This window comes from Heterodontus francisci, chromosome 7 (assembly GCF_036365525.1).
Source record: "Heterodontus francisci isolate sHetFra1 chromosome 7, sHetFra1.hap1, whole genome shotgun sequence".
NCBI classification, from domain to species: domain Eukaryota; kingdom Metazoa; phylum Chordata; class Chondrichthyes; order Heterodontiformes; family Heterodontidae; genus Heterodontus; species Heterodontus francisci.
In genome coordinates, this window is record NC_090377.1 from 59,642,889 (window position 1) to 59,661,976 (window position 19,088).

General features: G+C 47.1%; 1 protein-coding gene across 2 annotated transcripts in view; it reads left to right on the forward strand.

Moving 5' to 3' along the window:
• ly75 (lymphocyte antigen 75) overlaps nucleotides 1-19,088 on the forward strand; it is a 151,735-nt gene that overhangs the window by 50,245 nt on the left and 82,402 nt on the right. For both annotated transcript variants that reach the window (XM_068035268.1, XM_068035269.1), the window contains exons 8-13: nucleotides 359-516; nucleotides 4,988-5,101; nucleotides 5,664-5,752; nucleotides 9,290-9,459; nucleotides 11,164-11,360; nucleotides 17,215-17,357. In XM_068035268.1, the coding sequence (XP_067891369.1) occupies nucleotides 359-516; nucleotides 4,988-5,101; nucleotides 5,664-5,752; nucleotides 9,290-9,459; nucleotides 11,164-11,360; nucleotides 17,215-17,357 (871 nt within the window). The remainder of the gene's footprint in view (nucleotides 1-358; nucleotides 517-4,987; nucleotides 5,102-5,663; nucleotides 5,753-9,289; nucleotides 9,460-11,163; nucleotides 11,361-17,214; nucleotides 17,358-19,088) is intronic.

A 19,088-nucleotide genomic window follows, 5' to 3' on the forward strand; every position in this document is an offset into this window, starting at 1 on the left:
TTAAAGGTGGAAAGGTGCTTGCAGCTGTCAAATATCTTAATCTTTGATTTTTAAAAAAATACGATGAACAGCCCGGTTTCGGTGGTATTTACAATATTTTTTTCAAAACATAGCTATTGCCATTGTGTTGACATTGTCCAGATTTCTAAAATTAAACCTTTGATAGGTGTTCATTACCACCTTATATGCCACAATATTTCCCGGTTAAAGTCTGTGTAACTTCACATGCAAATATCAAAATTCAATTATGCTATTTGATTAACTATTCTCTAAATTATCCCAGGATTAATGTAAGTTTCTGTAAAATATAAATCTCCATTTAATTTCTCTAGCTATTATTACGTAAGTTTTTTTTTAGATTACAGATCCAAACTGTGGACTGGATTAAGAAGTAATGAGTTTCCAGCCTTGTTCAAGTGGTCAGATGGGTCTTCCGTGACCTTCACTTATTGGGACCAGGCTGAACCTAAAATCCCCTATAACACCACAAAGCACTGTGTATCCTATGCAGGAAAGGCAAGTTCATTACTAATTCATTACTTCTATATTTTCTCCTCCGAGTGCATTTCTTCAGTACATTAACAGACTGTTAAGCCTCCTTTTTTTTTAAACTCTGGTTGGAAATCAGGTGGCCAACTGACCTGACCTTGGCAGCCTGAGGCCTGGGAGATTTTTGACTCCCCCAGGTCTCATCTGCATGCCCACAGACAGTTTCCTGCCTAAACCATCAAACAAAATTTCACTTCTTCCCTCCCCTTCATAACAACATAATCCTTGAGGTCTTTCATAATTGGGCACCAAAGGGTCCAGGATGTGTAATGGATTGTGTAAATATTATTTAAGTTTCATTTGTTTTGTGAGATTTGGGATTCTATTACTTGCACCCCTCTTGTGTTTTTTTTTAAAAAGGGGGCACTTCTGGTAGATTTTATTTGGGTTGATTCTGGGACAACCCATCGCCTCCTTATAGGTTAACAGGAAAGGAACGATCCACTATTCCATCCCCACAAACATCTGATCTCCTCTTTGCACCTTTCCATGTGAGTGCAGTAGAAACAACCAGATTTTAGCTGATTGTGACATCAGCTGGTTTCCAACATCTTGGGAAGTAGCCCAGCACTAACATTAGTGAAAGCTCTCCTCCTCTCCGCTTCCTGAGTCAGCCCATTTATCAGGCATCACAGTTGGGCTCCTTGCAAATGCTAATGAGGGGCCTACCGGCCGGCCCACCCACCCACCACACCACACCATCTGATGCAAGTACCCCCATAGTACTGTTAGGAGCAGAGTTCCAGGATTTTGATCCAGCGACAGTGAAGGAATGGTGATATAGTTCCAAGTCAAGATGGCGTGTGGCTTGTGGAGGAGCTTGCAGGTGGTGGTGTTCCCATGCATTTGCTGCCCTTGTCCTTCTAGGTGATGGAGGTTGTGGGTTTGGAAGGTGCTGTCAAAGGAGCCTTGGTGAGTTGCTGCAGTGCATCTTGTATATGGTACACACTGCTGCCACTGTGCGTCAGTAGTGAAGGGAGTGAATGTTGAAGGTGATTGATGGGGTGCCAGTCAAGCAGGCTGCTTTGTGCTGGATAGTGTTGAGCTTCCTGAATGTTTGTGAGGCCGCACTCATCCAGGCAAGCGGAGAGTATTCAATCATACTCCTGACTTTTGCCATGTAGATGGTGGACAGGATTGGGGAGACATGAGGTGAGTTAGAGTTCCCAGTCTCTGACCTGTTCTTGTAGCCACAGTATTTGTAGGGCTGGTTCAGTTCAGTTTCTGTTCAGTGGTAACCCCCGGGATGTTGGTGGGGGATTTAGCGATGGTAATCCCATTGAATGTCGTGGGGAGATGTTTGGATTCTCTCTTGTTTGAGATGGTCATTGCCTGGCACTTATCAGCCCAGGCCCAAATTTTGTCCAAGTCTTGCTGCATATGGACATGGACTGCTTCAGTATCTGAGGAGTTGCAAATGGTACTGAACATTGTACAATCAACAAACATCTCTACTTCTAACCTTATGATGGAGGGAGGTCATTAATGAAGCAGCTGAAGATGGTTGAACCTAGGAAGCTACCTTGAGGAACTCCTGCAGCAATTATAGTGGGGCTGAGATGTTTGGCCTCCAACAACCACGACCATCTTCCTTTGTGCTAGGTATGACTCCAACCAATTTGGGGAGTTTTCTCCCAGATTTCCATTGACCCCAGTTTTACTAGGGCCCCTTGATGCCACACTCAGTCAAATGCTGCTTTGATGTCGAGGGTAGTCACTCTCCCTCACGTCTTGTTCAACTTTTTTTTTGTCCATGTTTGAACCAAAGCTGTAATGAGGTCTGGAGCTGAGTGGCCCTGGCAGAACTCAAACTGAGCATTAGTGAGCAGGTTATTGCAGAGTAAGTACTGTTTGATGGTACTGTCAACAACACCTTCCATCACTTTTCTGATGATTGAGAGTAGACTGATGGGGCAGTAATTGGACGGATTGGATTTGTTCTTATTGTGCACAGGACACACCTGAGCAATTTTTCACATTGTCGGATAGATGCCAGTGTTTTAGCTGTACTGGAATAGCTTGGCTAGGGGAAAAGCTAGTTCTGGAGCAGAAGTCCTCAGTACGATTGCCACAATGTTGTCGGGGCTCATAGCCTTTGCAATATCCTGTGCTTTCTGCCGTTTCATGATGTTATAGAGTGAATCGAATTGGCTGAAGACTGGCATTTATGCTGCTTGGCCCTCAGGAGGAGGCTGAGATGGATCATCCACCTGACACTTCTGGCTGAAGATGGTTGCAAATGCTTCAGCCTTGTCTTTTTTTTTATTCATTCATGGGATATGGGTGTCGCTGGCTAGGCCAGCATTTATTGCCCATCCCTAATTGCCCTTCAGAAGGTGGTGATGAGCTACCTTCTTGAATTGCTGCAGTCCATAACTGATGTGCTGGGCTCCACTATGATTGAGGATGGGGATATTTATGGAACTTCCTCCTGCTGTCAGTTGTTTCATTGTCCACCACCATTCGTGACTGGATGTGGCAGGATTGCAGAGCTTTGATCTGATCTGTTGGTTGTGGGATCACTTAGCTCTGTCTGTTGCATGTTTGGCATGCAATTAGTCCTGGGTTGTAGCTTCACCAGGCTGACACCTCATTTTTAGGTATACCTGATGCTGCTCCTGACATGCCCTTCTGCACTCTTCATTGATCCCATGGCTTCCTGGGCCATGAGGTTACAGATTGTGGCCGAATACAATTCTGCTTCTGCTGATGGCCCACAGCGCCTCATGGATGCCCAGTTTTGAGCTGCTCGATCTGTTCTGAATTTATTCCAATTAGCATGGTGGTCGTGCCACAGAACACTATGAAGGGTATGCTCAGTGTGAAGACAGAACCTCACCGCACAGTCCTTGTGAAGACTGTCACTGCTGCCAATACTGTCATGGACAAATGCATCTGCCACAGGTAGATTGGTGAGGACAAGATCTGTGGACTTTTCCCTCGTGTTGGTACCCTCCCCACCTGCCGCAGACCCGGTCTTGCAGCTAAGTCCTTCAGGACTCTGCCAGCTCAGTCAGTAGCGGTGCTACCGAGCCATTCTTGGTGATGGACATTGAAGTCCCCATCCAGACTACATTCTGTGCCCTTGCCACATTCAGTGCTTTCTCCAAATGGTATTCAATGTGCAGGACTACTGATTCATCAGCTGAGGAAGGGCGATAGGTGGTAATCAGCAGGAGGTTTCCTTGCCTTTGTTGGACTTGATGCCATGAGAGTTCATGGGGTCCGGAGTCAATGTTAAGGACTCACAGGGCTACTCCCTCCCGACTGTATACCACTATGCCACCACCTCTGCTGGGTCTGTCCTGCCGATGGGGCATGGCATACCCAGGGATGGGACATTGTCTATCAGGTATGATTATGTGAATTTGGCTGACTGTGTCAGGCTGTTGCTTGACTAGTCTGTGGGACAGTGCTCCCAATTTTGGCACAAGTGCTCAGATATTCATAAGGAGGACATTGCAGGGTTAGATGTGCCATTATCGATGCTAGGTGGGTTCATCTAGTTTTATTTTATTCCTTTTTGACTCTGTCGCAGTTTAGCTGCCGTGGTGGGATTTGAACTCATGTCCCCAGGTATTAACCTGGGCCTCTAGATTACTAGTCCAGTGACATTACCATTGCGCCACTGTCTTCACAGTGTTGTAGGACTCTTAGCAAAAGTTGGGCTGCCATAATTTTCTCTTTAAATTTTGGGGAAGTCAGATAAAACATTGAAACCTATGAAAAAGCCTTCAAAGTAAATTTAATAAAAACAAATTAAGAAGCATCCCTTCAAGTGGCATATTTAAGTCCATGATTTGTAATCCCAAATACCATGTATCTCTGGGATCTTAATTCTCAAATACTCATTCCTTCTGAACATATCGCATCATTGTACTAAAAAAAAAATTTTATTTTAAAAACTCAAATGAAACAAATTATTATTTTGTTGCTAATGTATTAGTTTTTAAGTCTGCCTGTTGAATGCATCATCACTCTAGCTTGGAGTTTCCTGTCAGCCATGTTGTCTCAAGTCCCAGTCCAGAGACCTGAACACAGGATCTATGCTGACACTCCAGTGCAGTATTGAAGGGAGTATGGCATGTCAGAGGTGCCATCTTTTGGATGAGGCACTAAACTCTCAGGTGGATAGGAAATCTCCCATGGCACAATTTAATGATGATCGGGGGAGTTCTCTGCAGTGTCCTGGCCAATATTTATCCCTCAGCAAACATCACTTAAAAACAGATTATCCAGTCTCTATCACATTCCTGTTTGCTGTGTGCAAAATGGCTGCTGTGGTTCCGACATTACAGCAGTGACTACAAAGTATTTCATCGGCTGTAAAACACTTTGGGATGTCCTGAGGTCATGAAAGACACTTTGTAAGTATAAGTTCTGTCTCTATATAGAGAATTTATTGATGGTAAAACTTTTAAACTTCCTTATCCCACAGTTGGGACGATGGCAGTTTACACGCTGCGACAACAAGCTATCATACGTATGTAAGAAACTAGGCAGGATTGCGAATGAAACAGGTCAGCCTGATGTCGGATGCCCTCAAGATGAGGTAATTATTTTATTTTATTGTAACCCCTGCAATGCTTTTGAGTTCGTCTTGAAATGTTCAGTTTTCTTGCAGCTTTAAATATAAGCTGGTAAAATAATTATTTTAAAACACATTCACAACTGCTAGTATTATAAAGTTTTCTCATGGTTACTAAGTTCAGCTAAAAATTAAATTTCATCCAAGTAATATCAATTCAATGTGTTCACTTAAAGTTTCCAATGTTGTCTTACTAGGTGTCACTTTTATTTTTAACCATTAGTATTTCTCATGCTGCTATTTCATTCCATGCATTTCTGTACCTGTATTATGGACTGGTGAGATATGTTTCTCCATTCTTGCCAATGAGACGGAGAGAGAATTTCAAAAACAGTAATAGTTTTAAAAAGATTATTATAAATGTGAAAGTTTATGGCAAATTAAATAAATACACACTCGTACATAACAATTTCCTGCTTTATTTGAGGATGCATCATAAATATAAACCAGTAAGAGAAAAACTATGTTGCATCTGTGACTCCTGAAGGTCAAAAACAACTCTAAGTCTTATGTTCTCCCTTTTAAGAACTGGAAAAGGCATGGAAACTACTGCTACAAACTTGATCCAGCAGAAGTAGCGTTTGAATCCAAATGTCATCTCACAGTACAAAGCAGGTACATAAAGTCTTGTAATTTATTTTCTATTTTTAAGAGATGTTTACATTTTTGGATCATTCTCATTCAAACACAGTATTTGTGTCTACCAAAAGTATGATTTTTGTACCATTGGCATGAATTTGTGTTGGTTAGTGAGTATAAAGGAATGAATATTGTTCTGTTGCACTGTGACAACGCCCCATGATGATTTATATATAAAAAAAATTCTCTCCCCCTCTTCCCCCTCCCTCTCTCCCCCTCTTCCCCCTCCCTCTCTCCCCCTCTTCCCCTCCCTCTCTCCCCCTCTTCCCCCTCCCTCTCTCCCCCTCTTCCCCCTCCCTCTCTCCCCCTCTTCCCCCTCCCTCTCTCCCCCTCTTCCCCCTCCCTCTCTCCCCCTCTTCCCCCTCCCTCTCTCCCCCTCTTCCCCCTCCCTCTCTCCCCCTCTTCCCCCTCCCTCTCTTCCCCCTCTTCCCCCTCCCTCTCTCCCCCTCTTCCCCTCCCTCTCTCCCCCTCCCTCTCTCCCCCTCTTCCCCCTCCCTCTCTCCCCCTCTTCCCCCTCCCTCTCTCCCCCTCTTCCCCCTCCCTCTCTCCCCCTCTTCCCCCTCCCTCTCTCCCCCTCTTCCCCTCCCTCTCTCCCTCTCTTCCCCCCTCCCTCTCTCCCTCTCTTCCCCCCTCCCTCTCTCCCCCTCCCTCTCTCCCCCTCCCTCTCTCCCCCTCCCTCTCTCCCCCTCCCTCTCTCCCCCTCCCTCTCTCCCCCCTCCCTCTCTTCCCCCCCTCCCTCTCTTCCCCCCCTCCCTCTCTTCCCCCCCTCCCTCTCTTCCCCCCCTCCCTCTCTTCCCCCCCCCCTCCCTCTCTTCCCCCCCCCCCTCCCTCTCTTCCCCCCCCTCCCTCTCTTCCCCCCCCCTCCCTCTCTTCCCCCCCCTCCCTCTCTTCCCCCCCCCCCTCCCTCTCTTCCCCCCCCCCCCTCCCTCTCTTCCCCCCCCCCCTCCCTCTCTTCCCCCCCCCTCCCTCTCTTCCCCCCCTCCCTCTCTTCCCCCCCTCCCTCTCTTCCCCCCCTCCCTCTCTTCCCCCCCTCCCTCTCTTCCCCCCCTCCCTCTCTTCCCCCCCTCCCTCTCTTCCCCCCCTCCCTCTCTTCCCCCCCTCCCTCTCTTCCCCCCCTCCCTCTCTTCCCCCCCTCCCTCTCTTCCCCCCCTCCCTCTCTTCCCCCCCCCCTCCCTCTCTTCCCCCCCCCTCCCTCTCTTCCCCCCCCCTCCCTCTCTTCCCCCCCCCCTCCCTCTCTTCCCCCCTCCCTCTCTTCCCCCCCCTCCCCCTCTTCCCCCCCTCCCCCTCTTCCCCCCTCCCCCCTCCCCCTCCCTCTCTTCCCCCCCTCCCTCTCTTCCCCCCTCCCTCTCTTCCCCCCTCCCTCTCTTCCCCCCCTCCCTCTCTTCCCCCCCTCCCTCTCTTCCCCCCTCCCTCTCTTCCCCCTCCCTCTCTTCCCCCCCTCCCTCTCTTCCCCCTCTTCCCCCCTCCCTCTCTTCCCCCTCTTCCCCCCTCCCTCTCTTCCCCCTCTTCCCCCCTCCCTCTCTTCCCCCTCTTCCCCCCTCCCTCTCTTCCCCCTCTTCCCCCCTCCCTCTCTTCCCCCTCTTCCCCCCTCCCTCTCTTCCCCCTCTTCCCCCCTCCCTCTCTTCCCCCTCTTCCCCCCTCCCTCTCTTCCCCCTCTTCCCCCCTCCCTCTCTTCCCCCTCTTCCCCCCTCCCCCTCTTCCCCCCTCTTCCCCCCTCTTCCCCCCTCTTCCCCCCTCTTCTCCCCCTCTTCTCCCCCTCTTCTCCCCCTCTTCTCCCCCTCTTCTCCCCCTCTTCTCCCCCTCTTCTCCCCCTCTTCTCCCCCTCTTCTCCCCCTCTTCTCCCCCTCTTCTCCCCCTCTTCTCCCCCTCTTCTCCCCCTCTTCTCCCCCTCTTCTCCCCCTCTTCTCCCCCTCTTCTCCCCCTCTTCTCCCCCTCTTCTCCCCCTCTTCTCCCCCTCTTCTCCCCCTCTTCTCCCCCTCTTCTCCCCCTCTTCTCCCCCTCTTCTCCCCCTCTTCTCCCCCTCTTCTCCCCCTCTTCTCCCCCTCTTCTCCCCCTCTTCTCCCCCTCTTCTCCCCCTCTTCTCCCCCTCTTCTCCCCCTCTTCTCCCCCTCTTCCCCCCCTCTTCCCCCCCTCTTCCCCCCCTCTTCCCCCCCTCTTCCCCCCCTCTTCTCCCCCTCTTCTCCCCCTCTTCCCCCCCTCTTCTCCCCCTCTTCTCCCCCTCTTCTCCCCCTCTTCTCCCCCTCTTCTCCCCCTCTTCTCCCCCTCTTCTCCCCCTCTTCTCCCCCTCTTCTCCCCCTCTTCTCCCCCTCTTCCCCCCTCCCTCTCTTCCCCCTCTTCCCCCCTCCCTCTCTTCCCCCTCTTCCCCCCTCCCTCTCTTCCCCCTCTTCCCCCCTCCCTCTCTTCCCCCTCTTCCCCCCTCCCTCTCTTCCCCCTCTTCCCCCCTCCCTCTCTTCCCCCTCTTCCCCCCTCCCTCTCTTCCCCCTCTTCCCCCCTCCCTCTCTTCCCCCTCTTCCCCCCTCCCTCTCTTCCCCCCTCCCTCTCTTCCCCCTCTTCCCCCCTCCCTCTCTTCCCCCTCTTCCCCCCTCCCTCTCTTCCCCCTCTTCCCCCCTCCCTCTCTTCCCCCTCTTCCCCCCTCCCTCTCTTCCCCCTCTTCCCCCCTCCCTCTCTTCCCCCTCTTCCCCCCTCCCTCTCTTCCCCCTCTTCAATCGCCCTCTCGATCTCGCGCCCTCTTCAATCGCCCTCTCTCTCCCTCTTCCCCGCCCCCCACCCTCCCACCTCCCGTACAGGAGTATATTGCCAAGTTCAACATGACCACAGCAGCAGTTCCTGCTTCTGCATGTCCATTAAATTAACATACATTAGAATTTTGTGCTGTCGTGCAAGTGAAAAATATTGTTTGATTTTATATGGGAAAGGATAATGTCCTTATTTGGTAAAAGTGGAAAATTTTGCATTGAGTTTAAGGACACATAAGGGCAACATTTTAACAATTTATATCAACATTTTTTTTTAAATGTGTATCCTAGTATGAAAGTTTCCACACTAGTTTCCCAGGCCTGCAAACTTGTGGGCTGCCCTGAAGTGGGGTCGGAGGCGAGGGGGCCCATAGAATCGCGACGAGTGGCGGGGGCAGACGGCCAGTTGCCACCCCATCATCCAGCGATTTTTGCCAGGGACAGGATAGACCGAGGACTGACTTCCCACCCAGAGGCCAATTCAGGCATTTAAGTGACCTATTAACAGCCCCTTCAAGGCCTCTTCCCACCGCTGCAGGGATCTAGTGGCCTAGCAAGCAACTCTCAAAGGCAATTGGGGATGGGCAATAAATGCTGTCATTACCAGTGACACCCAGATCCTGTGAATTTCAGTCCTGTACTAGCCACAGAGTAGTTCGTTTCTTATGTAGTTGCATTAAGATTTGAAAGGTATCCATTTTGTGCAGCATCTACTCAATAGATAAGAACCATTGATTTTATTTCTGAAAAATAAATGCACGTTTTGTCCAAAATGCAGGTTTGAGCAAGAATTTATTAATAGTCTGATTGCAAAACATACCACAGAAAATGGCAAGTACTTCTGGACTAGCTTTCAGGATAGAAATGGTACTGGAGAATACACATGGTTTACTACACACGAGGAAAAAGAACCTGTAACGTATACAAACTGGAATGCATATCAGCCAGGTAGGTAACTAAGAATATCCCTGATAAAGACACTAAGTACTATTATATTTGTTATCAAAATCAAGAAGTTCCAGGTCCTTCCCAATAGCTCGGTTGCTGAATGCCCTGTCTAATTTAGAACTGAGTCACACAGATCATGATGATCCCAGGTTCTATCCTTTATCTGCACTGAGTTAGATCATCTTAATTGGGGTTGCATGGGGTTACATTTGGCCTCAGTATCTTTTGAGCTATGGTGGGCTAAACCCAGCTTTCTCCCTCTACTAAGCTGTTCACCTCTCTGGATTGATGGCAAATATTTACAAATGGTCATCAGACAAAGACAGGATTGGGTTTGCTTTTGATGCCTATTTAGTCAAACAGCTTGTTGGCAGTCATAGCTCAGGTGCCTTTCGGGCGCAATTGCTGCAAGAGCATGATCTATGATTTAATTCATTAAAGAAAGAAGGGGGAACATCTTTGGGGGAAGAAATTGGACAGGTCATATGTGTCTTTTACCACCCAAGTCCAATTTATTTCTTTGGTAACTTAACATGTCATCATTGTGTAATTTGACAAATGGTTTTGCAAAAATATTTGATAGACTTTGAGGAGGGCTGTTCTTTTTCATAGAGATAATTATGGTTTTAAGGATATAAAATATCTGGTATGCCAAGATGAGGTGCCGCCAGCCATAATTTCTATTATCCAGACCTCTGTCACATTGTTCAGATCAATCTTTTTGTGGATATTTTTGATCCCATGTCTTCTCCACACAGCTTTGGCAAATTACAACATGGTCATTGGTGGCATGGCGTTAGACCCTCTGTATTATACCTGCAGTAAAATGCTTATATGTTTCCACAATAATATCCTCTACAATGTCAGATTCTGACTTGAGATAATTTGGTATATATATCATGCTGAATGTGATCACCAAGCGCACAGCCACCATCCACATAAGTGTCCATGCATTCCACCCTCTACATTCTTACTGGAGAGGCTGTGACTAGAAAGTTTGCCTCCACATTTCTTGGTCATCATCCTACAATCAATTTTTCTGGATAGTGATCCAGAAGACGACAATTCCAGAGGGCAAAGCTTCCTAGCCCTACCCACAGAACCATGAGAACCCCTCATTAAAAAGTCTAGAACAGCTCTTTTTACAAACTGCAAGAGGGTGCACCCCCTTAATGGCAGGGCGCAGGCATTCCCACAATAAATATAAACACCTTGCTGAAGCACAAATAGGACATGTCCCAGTGATGAAGAATGATGCCTAGCTTTTGCCGAGAACTAGGGAAATGTGAAGTAGTCTGGGGCTCTGTTTTAAAGGCTCACTAAGCACAAACTCCTCCCTCCTCTTTTCTCCCTCACTTTAACCTGCAATAAGGACAGTGATCCCAATTGACAGCCACGAGTCAGCAAGACCTCCTCTTTCCCTGCACTCTGACACCCCGCTATGTATTTCCAAACACAATTTGTCCTCAGAATAGAAACACACTGGTTCTTTTAAACCCCTCAGCATACATTGTTCCCAGCACATGCACAGTAAAGGTAAGAAACTATGAAGTATCGATGCACCCTTTCTGCAAATATCATGTGATTAAAAGTATACACAGGCTGCTTTAAAAAAAAAAGTGAACTACCTTTCAATAGTGTACAATTTAAAATATTGAAAAAACCTACTGCATTGAAACAAATACAGAATCTCTTTTCTTCCAGCATCTCCTGGTGGTTGTGTTGTTATGGCCACAGGAAAAGCTCTTGGACGGTGGGAGGTCAAAAACTGTAATGGCTTCAAAGCAATGTCCGTTTGTAAGAAGAGTATTGGCAATACAACAGAAACGGAGGAATCTCTCCCAACAGGTTCTTGCCCTCCTGGGTGGCAGACTAATGCAGACCTTCATCACTGCTACAAGGTGAGAATAACTGAAAAGCAATTGTATTTGATGTGTACATGTTTTTTGAAAACAAGTATCAGTGCATTTAAAGATTTTTTTTTCACATTCGGGCAGCAAGAGGTAATAATATGGTCTGAGACTTAAAGGGTAAAATAGGCAAATTTACCACCATGCTGAAGTGATTTATATGAGAAGGGATGTAGCAACATTTTTCTTTGGGGGTAAGACTCCAAAAAAAAAATATCAGGAAACAAAATGTATAACCTGCATTTTGGATGGTTACATCCAGAGATTCTTTGCTTTATTTAAGAAAAACTTTTAACAATATGGATGCATATCCTCACAGCAAAAATTCCTGGAACTTTAAGCTCCAGGAACAGGCCATTTGGCCCACCAAGCCTGCGCCGATCATGATGCCTGTCTAAACTAAAACCTTCTGCACTTCTGGGGTCCGTATCCCTCTATTCCCATCCTATTCATGTATTTGTCAAGATGCCTCTTAAATGTCGCTATCGTACCTGCTTCCACCACCTCCCCCGGCAGCAAGTTCCAGGCACTCACCACCCTCTGTGTAAAGAACTTGCCTCGCACATCCCCTCTAAACTTTGCCCCTCACACCAAAAACACATGTCTCCTAGTAACTGACTCTTCCACCCTAGGAAAAAGCTTCTGACTATCCACTCCGTCCATGCCACTCATAACTTTGTAAACCTCTATCATGTCGCCTCTCCACCTCCGTCGTTCCAGTGAAAACAATCCGAGTTTATCCAACCTCTCCTCATAGCTAATGCCCTCCAAACTAGGCAACATCGTGGTAAACCTCTTCTGTACCCTGTCCAAAGCCTCCACAGCCTTCTGGGAGTGTGACGACCAGAATTGTACGCAATATTCCAAGTGTGGCCTAACTAAGGTTCTGTACAGCTGCAGCATGACTTGCCAATTTTTATACTCAGTACCCCGACCAATGAAGGCAAGCATGCCATATGCCTTCTTGACTACCTTATCCACCTGCATTGCCACTTTCAGTGACCTGTGGACCTGTACGCCCAGATCTCTCTGCCTGTCAATACTCCTAAGGGTTCTGCCATTTACTGTATGCTTCCCACCTGTATTAGACCTTCCAAAATGCATTACCTCACATTTGTCCGGATTAAACTCCATCAGCCTATATCTATATCTTGCTGTATCCTCTGACAATCCTCATCACTATCTGCAACTCCACCAACCTTTGTGTCGTCCGCAAACTTACTAATCAGACCAGCTACGTTTTCCTCCAAATCATTTATATATACTACAAACAGCAAACGTCCCAGCACTGATCCCTGTGGAACACCACTAGTCACAGCCCTCCATTAGGTAAAGCACCCTTCCACTGCTACCGTCTGTCTTCTATGACCGAGCCAGTTCTGTATCCATCTTGCCAGCTCACCTCTGATCCCGTGTGACTTCACCTTTTGTACCAGTCTGCCATGCGGGACCTTGTCAAAGGCTTTACTGAAGTCCATGTTGACAACATCCACTGCCCTTCTTTCATCAATCATCTTCATCACTTCCTCAAAAAACGCGATCAAGTTAGTGAGACACGACCTCCCCTTCACAAAACCATGCTGCCTCTCGCTAATAAGTCCATTTGTTCCCAAATGGAGTAAATCCTGTCCCGAAGAATCCTCTCCAATAATCCCCTACTACTGACGCAAGGCTCACCGGCCTGTAATTTCCTGGATTATCCTTGCTACCCTTCTTAAACAAAGGAACAACATTGGCTATTCTCCAGTCCTCCGGGACCTCACCTGTAGCCAATGAGGATGCAAAGAATTCTGTCAAGGCCCCAGCAATTTCCTCCCTTGCCTCCCTCAGTATTCTGGGGTAGATCCCATCAGGCCCTGGGGACCTATCTACCTTAATGCTTTCCAAGACACCCAACACCACCACCTCTTTGATAATGAGATGACTGAGACTATCTACACTCCCTTCCCTCGGCTCATCATCCACCGAGTCCTTCTCTTTGGTGAATACTGATGCAAAGTACTCATTTAGAACCTCGCCCATTTCCTCTGGCTCCACGCATAGATTCTCTCCTCTGTCCTTGAGTGGGCCAACCCTTTCCCTGGTTACCCTCTTGCTCTTTATATACGTATAAGAAGCCTTGGGATTCTCCTTGACTGTTCTACCATATTTTAAGATACAAAGTAGAGCAGGGAAGGGAAAATTGGGTAACCTCCCTATTCCTGATTACTCCCCCCTGGAAGTAAATGTATGTGTGGACATGAGAAGAGGACAGAATTTTATCAATTGTGATCGTACGCACAATCAAATAGCTTGCCAACACTTGGCTGACATTTAGGTATTGAAGAGCGTCCTTTGCCTACAGAATGATACCCTTTCAGTAGAGCAGGGAAGGGGAGAATATTGCGGGAAGGAGGGTCGGACATATCGGGATGTAAAGTCAGTGAGGGGCTGAGGTCTTGGCAATCAGGAGAAAGCTAACTATTTTTTTCCCTCACTAATCAAAGACACTGAGACTAATTGGAGTTGCCTTATTGCTGCCCATATAATTTATTAAAATTTTACATTGTACTCCATTCCAGCCACTGTCTTGGAAAAAATATTTAAGTATCTAATAACTAACCAGGTATTGTTTCATGTGAATATGGGATACCCTGCTGTGTAATAGGAGTGCCAAGCCCCAAAGGCAGCCATTGCTTCCACTCCCAACAATTCCACAAATCAGTGACTTGAGTGTCATTAACAGAAACTACACAAGCAGATGACATGCACAGTTGTCTGGGGAATCTGCATTATTATAGGTGCTTTCAAAACTGCTAAAATACGTTAGGTTTAGCATATTTGTGGCAGCAGTGTGTTTGGGTATTTGAATGGGGGCTTGTGTGTGCATTGTGCAGGTCGACTATGAAGTTTGGCCTCTGGGTGAGGTTTATGTGGCTGCAAGTTTGGAAGCATTTGGGATGGAGCATGTTAGAGGCCAGGCTGTGCTTAGGATATTGGTAATGGTCGTCTTCGGTGTGTCTCTTCTTCAGTTCTGGTTCAATCAGAAAATCAACTGATGGGGTCCTGGTGGTGCAGCTAGTCTGACATTGGTTCATTGACCTAGATTTGATGAACTGAAGGCCTGTGGCTGTGTCATAACTTTTTCTATGATTTTATTCCTGTTTCGTGGACAAATCCAGCCCAGGCTCCTGTCTGTTTTGCACCTGAAATATGGAGGCCAGCAATTGGAAATGAGTGGGGGATGGGGAGGCGGGGGGACACTGGGCATGTGCAATATAGCCACCTCAGCTGCTCTCTCATACCCAAGGAACACCAGATGCAATATTCAGGTGGGCCTGTAATTGGCAGTCAATTTCGGGCAATTGAAATGGTCATATTAAATATGCAGACCTAAGTCATACGCCACTTCTAGGATGCTGATTTTGCAAAATTCAAATACAAATGAGGGGAGTTTGAGCAGTGCTGCTTCACCTTATTGTAGCAAATGTGAGTGTCCTAACGTGTCTAACTCCTGAGAGACCAGTGGAAACCACTCTACAATGGCCAGAGGAATTCTTAAATTTTATTGTGGGTGTGTTGGAAATTCCGGTATGCTGCTGGTGATTTCGAGACCCCACCTGATCCAACCTTGCCCTTCCTGACCAACACACTGCAGGCACCTATTTTGCACCCATCACTCGGTGGCATTTCAGTGAGGCATGTCATCCCCTCTGCTGACTTTATATCCATACTGGAGGCAATTCAGATTTCTCAGTTATGCAATCAAAGTCATTTCTGTCTATTTGGTGTAGGGGTCTCCTGTGAAATGAGTTTGTGCAGTTTCAATTGAATTCCTCATGAGCAAGGGCCTAGAAACACAAAACAGTCCATTATTTGGTACAAATTGGCTATTTCATTAAGACAGCCTAAGGTTAGTTGGGATGGTAAAAGGGCCACACTAAATAAGGTTGAGGCTGATGGACATTTGAAGAAGCTTTCCTCTACATCTGGCTAATGCAGTTAAGTGACAGGGGAGTGCTGAAACTGCCTAAAATTAAAAATGTTACGTTCCCCAGCACTGCTATTCCTCATCTCGACAAGTCCAGAAAACAAAATCTGGTCAGTTCATAGGGCCAAAATCATTTCATTCTATATTTAACTATATAGAGTCAAAGAGTCGTACAGCATAGAAACAGGCCCTTCGGCCCACCGCGTCCATGCCGACCATAATGCCTATCTATACTAATCCCACCTGCCTGCATTAATTCCATATCCCTCTATGCCTTGCTCATTCACGTACCTGTCCAGATGCCTCTTAAATGTTGCAACTGTTCCTGCCTCCACCAACTCCTCTGGCAGCTCATTCCAGATGCCCACTATTCTTTGTTTGAAAAATTTACCCCTTTGATCCCCTTTAAACCTCCTCCCTCTCACCTTAAATCTATGCCCTCTAGTTTTAGTCACCCCTACCTTGGGAAACAGACTCTGGCTATCTACCCTATCTATGCCTCTCATAATTTTATATACCTCTATAATGTCCTCTCTCAGCCTCCTTCGCTCCAGGGAAACAGACCCAGCCTATCCAATCTCTCTTTATAACTCGAGCCCTCCAAACCAAGCAACATCCTTGTGAATCTTTTCTGCACCCTCTCTAGCTTAATCACATCTTTCCTGCAGTGCGGCGACCAGAACTGCACACAGTACTCCAAGTGTGGCCTAACCAACGTTATGGACAACTGTAACATGACGTCCCAACTCTTGTACTCAATGCCTCGGCCAATGAAGGCAAGCATGCCATTCACCACCTTCACCACCCTGTCTACCTGTGTTGCCAATTTCAGGGAACTATGTACTTGCACTCCAAGGTCTCTCTGCTCAAGAACACTCCCTAGGGCCCTGCCATTCACTGTATATGTCCTGCCCTGGTTTAACTTCCCAAAATGCATCACTTCACACTTGTCTGCATTAAATTCCATTTGCCAATCCCTTGCCCACTTTCCCAGTTGATCTATATCCTGTTGTAACCTGAGACAACCTTCTTCACTGCCCATGATACCATCAATTTTGGTGTCAGCTGCAAACTTACTAATCATGCCCTTTACGTTCACATCCAGGTCATTAATATATATGACAAACAACAGAGGGCACAGCACCGATCCCTGCGGCACACCACTGGTCACCGGCCTCCAATCTGAAAAACAACCCTCCACGACCACCCTCTGAGGGCCTCCTATCACCAAGCCAATTTTGTATCCAATTTGCTAGCTCACCCTGGATCACATATGTTTGAACCTTCTGGACCAGCTGACCATGCGGGACCTTGTCAAAGGCCTTGCTAAAGTCCATGTAGACAACGTCCATCTCCCTGCCCTCGTCAATCCTCTTGGTCATCTCCTCGAAAAGATCAATCAAATTCGTGAGACATGATTTCCCACGCACAAAGCCATGCTGACTATCCCTAATCAGACCTTGCCTTTCCAGATGCATATAAATCCTGTCTCTCAGAATTCCTTCCAATAACTTTCCCACCACTGATGTAAGGCTCACTGGCCTGTAGTTCCCTGGCTTATCCCTGCTGCCTTTCTTAAATAAAGGCACAACATTAGCTATCCTGCAGTCTTCCGGTACCTCACCCGTGGCTAACGATGATACAAAAATCTCTGCCAGGGCCCCAGCAATCTCCTCCCTTGCTTCCTATAGCATTGTAGGATACAGCTGGTCAGGCCCTGGAGATTTATCCACCTTAATGTGCTTCAAAGCCTCCAACACCACCTCCTTTGTAATGTTGATATGCTCCAGGATATATGGTAAATACGGACGATATATATCAACTTTTAACAACACAAGGTAAAAGAACTAATGGTTATCTAATTTAAATTTGTAGATCTTTCATCATGAGAGGGTGGTAAGAAAGAGAACATGGGAGGAGGCTGAGCGATTCTGTGAGGCACTCGGAGCCCATTTGCCAAGTTTCAGTCACCATGATGAGATGTTATATCTTCATAATATGCTGAGAAAAACAATTACGTAAGTAAAGCTGCAAAAAGAACTGTTGCTTCTATACTTGGCTTTGCATAATTTGCAAACTAATTTTTAAAGCTGGTCATTTAATTTCTTCATTGTCAGATACTTTCTGTTTGTACCTAACTAGGTTATTCTATGTACATCACAAGCATTTCAAGGGTTATACAGGACAGTTGGATGTCTGCTTAAGACATTCACCAGATCGCCAACCACATTGTGGTACCCAATAATTTGCGTGCCCATGACTTCAGGGTGGGAAGCTCTTAGTGAAAATGGCAAGAATTTCATTTCAGTGTTATAATGCAAGTCAAATGAATGTGCATGGAATTTTCTGTATTGCAAAGTGTATTCATCCCATGAATATAAACCAGACATTTCAGATTGCTTGATTTTTTTTTTTTTTGTTCTTTCATGGAATGTAGGTGTCACTGGCCAGGCCAGCATTTATTGCCCATCCCTAATTGCCTTTGAGAAGGTGGTGGTGAGCTGCCTTCTTGAACCGCTGCAGTCCATTTGGGGTAGGTATACCCACAGTGCTGTAAGGAAGGGAGTTCCAGGATTTTGACCCAGCGACAGTGAAGGAACAGCGATTATAGTTCCAAGTCAGGATGGTGTGTGGCTTGGAGGGGAACTTGCAGGTGGTGGTGTTCCCATGTATTTGCTGCCCTTGTCCTTCTAGTTGGTAGAGGTCGTGGGTTTGGAAAGTGCTGTCTAAGGAGCCTAGGTGCATTGTTGCAGTGCATCTTGTAGATGGTACACACTGCTGCCACTGTGTGTCGGTGGTAGAGGGAGTGAATGTTTGTAGATGGGGTGCCAATCAAGCGGGCTGCTTTGTCCTGGATTGTGTCGAGCTTCTTGAGTGTTGTTGGAGCTGCACCCATCCAGACAAGTGGAGAGTATTCCATCACACTCCTGACTTGTGCCTTGTAGATGGTGGACAGGCTTTGGGGAGTCAGAAGGTGAGTTACTCGCCTCAGGATTCCTAGTCTCTGACCTGCTCTGGTAGCCACGGTATTTATATGGCTACACCAGTTCAGTTTCTGGTCAATAGTAGCCCCTAGGATGTTGATAGTGGGGGATTCAGCAATGGTAATGCCATTGAATGTCAAGGGAAGATGGTTAGGCTCTCTCTTGTTGGCGATGGTCATTGCTTGGCACTTGTGTGGCGCGAATGTTACTTGCCACTTATCAGCCCATGCCTGGATATTGTCCAGGTCTTGCTGCATTTCTACACGGACTGCTTCAGTATCTGAGGAGTCACGAATAGTGCTGAACATTGTGCAATCATCAGCGAACATCCCCACTTCTGACCTAATGATTGAAGGAAGGTCATTGATGAAGCATCTGAAGATGGTTGTGCCTAGGACACTACCCTGAGGAACTCCTGCAGTGATGTCCTGGAGCTCAGATGACTGACCTCCAATAACCACAACCATCTTCCTTTGTGCTAGGTATGATTCCAGCCAGTGGAGGGTTTTCCCCCTGATTCCCATTGACCTCAGTTTTGCTCGGGCTCCTGGATGCCATACTCGGTCAAATGCTGCCTTGATGTCAAGGGCAGTCACTCTCACCTCACCTCTTGAGTTCAGCTCTTTTGCCCATGTTTGAACCAAGGCTGTAATGAGGTCAGGAGCTGAGTGGGCCTGGCAGAACCCAAACTGAGCGTCACTGAGCAGGTTATTGCTGAGCAAGTGCCGCTTGATGGCACTGTTGATGACACCTTCCATCACTTTA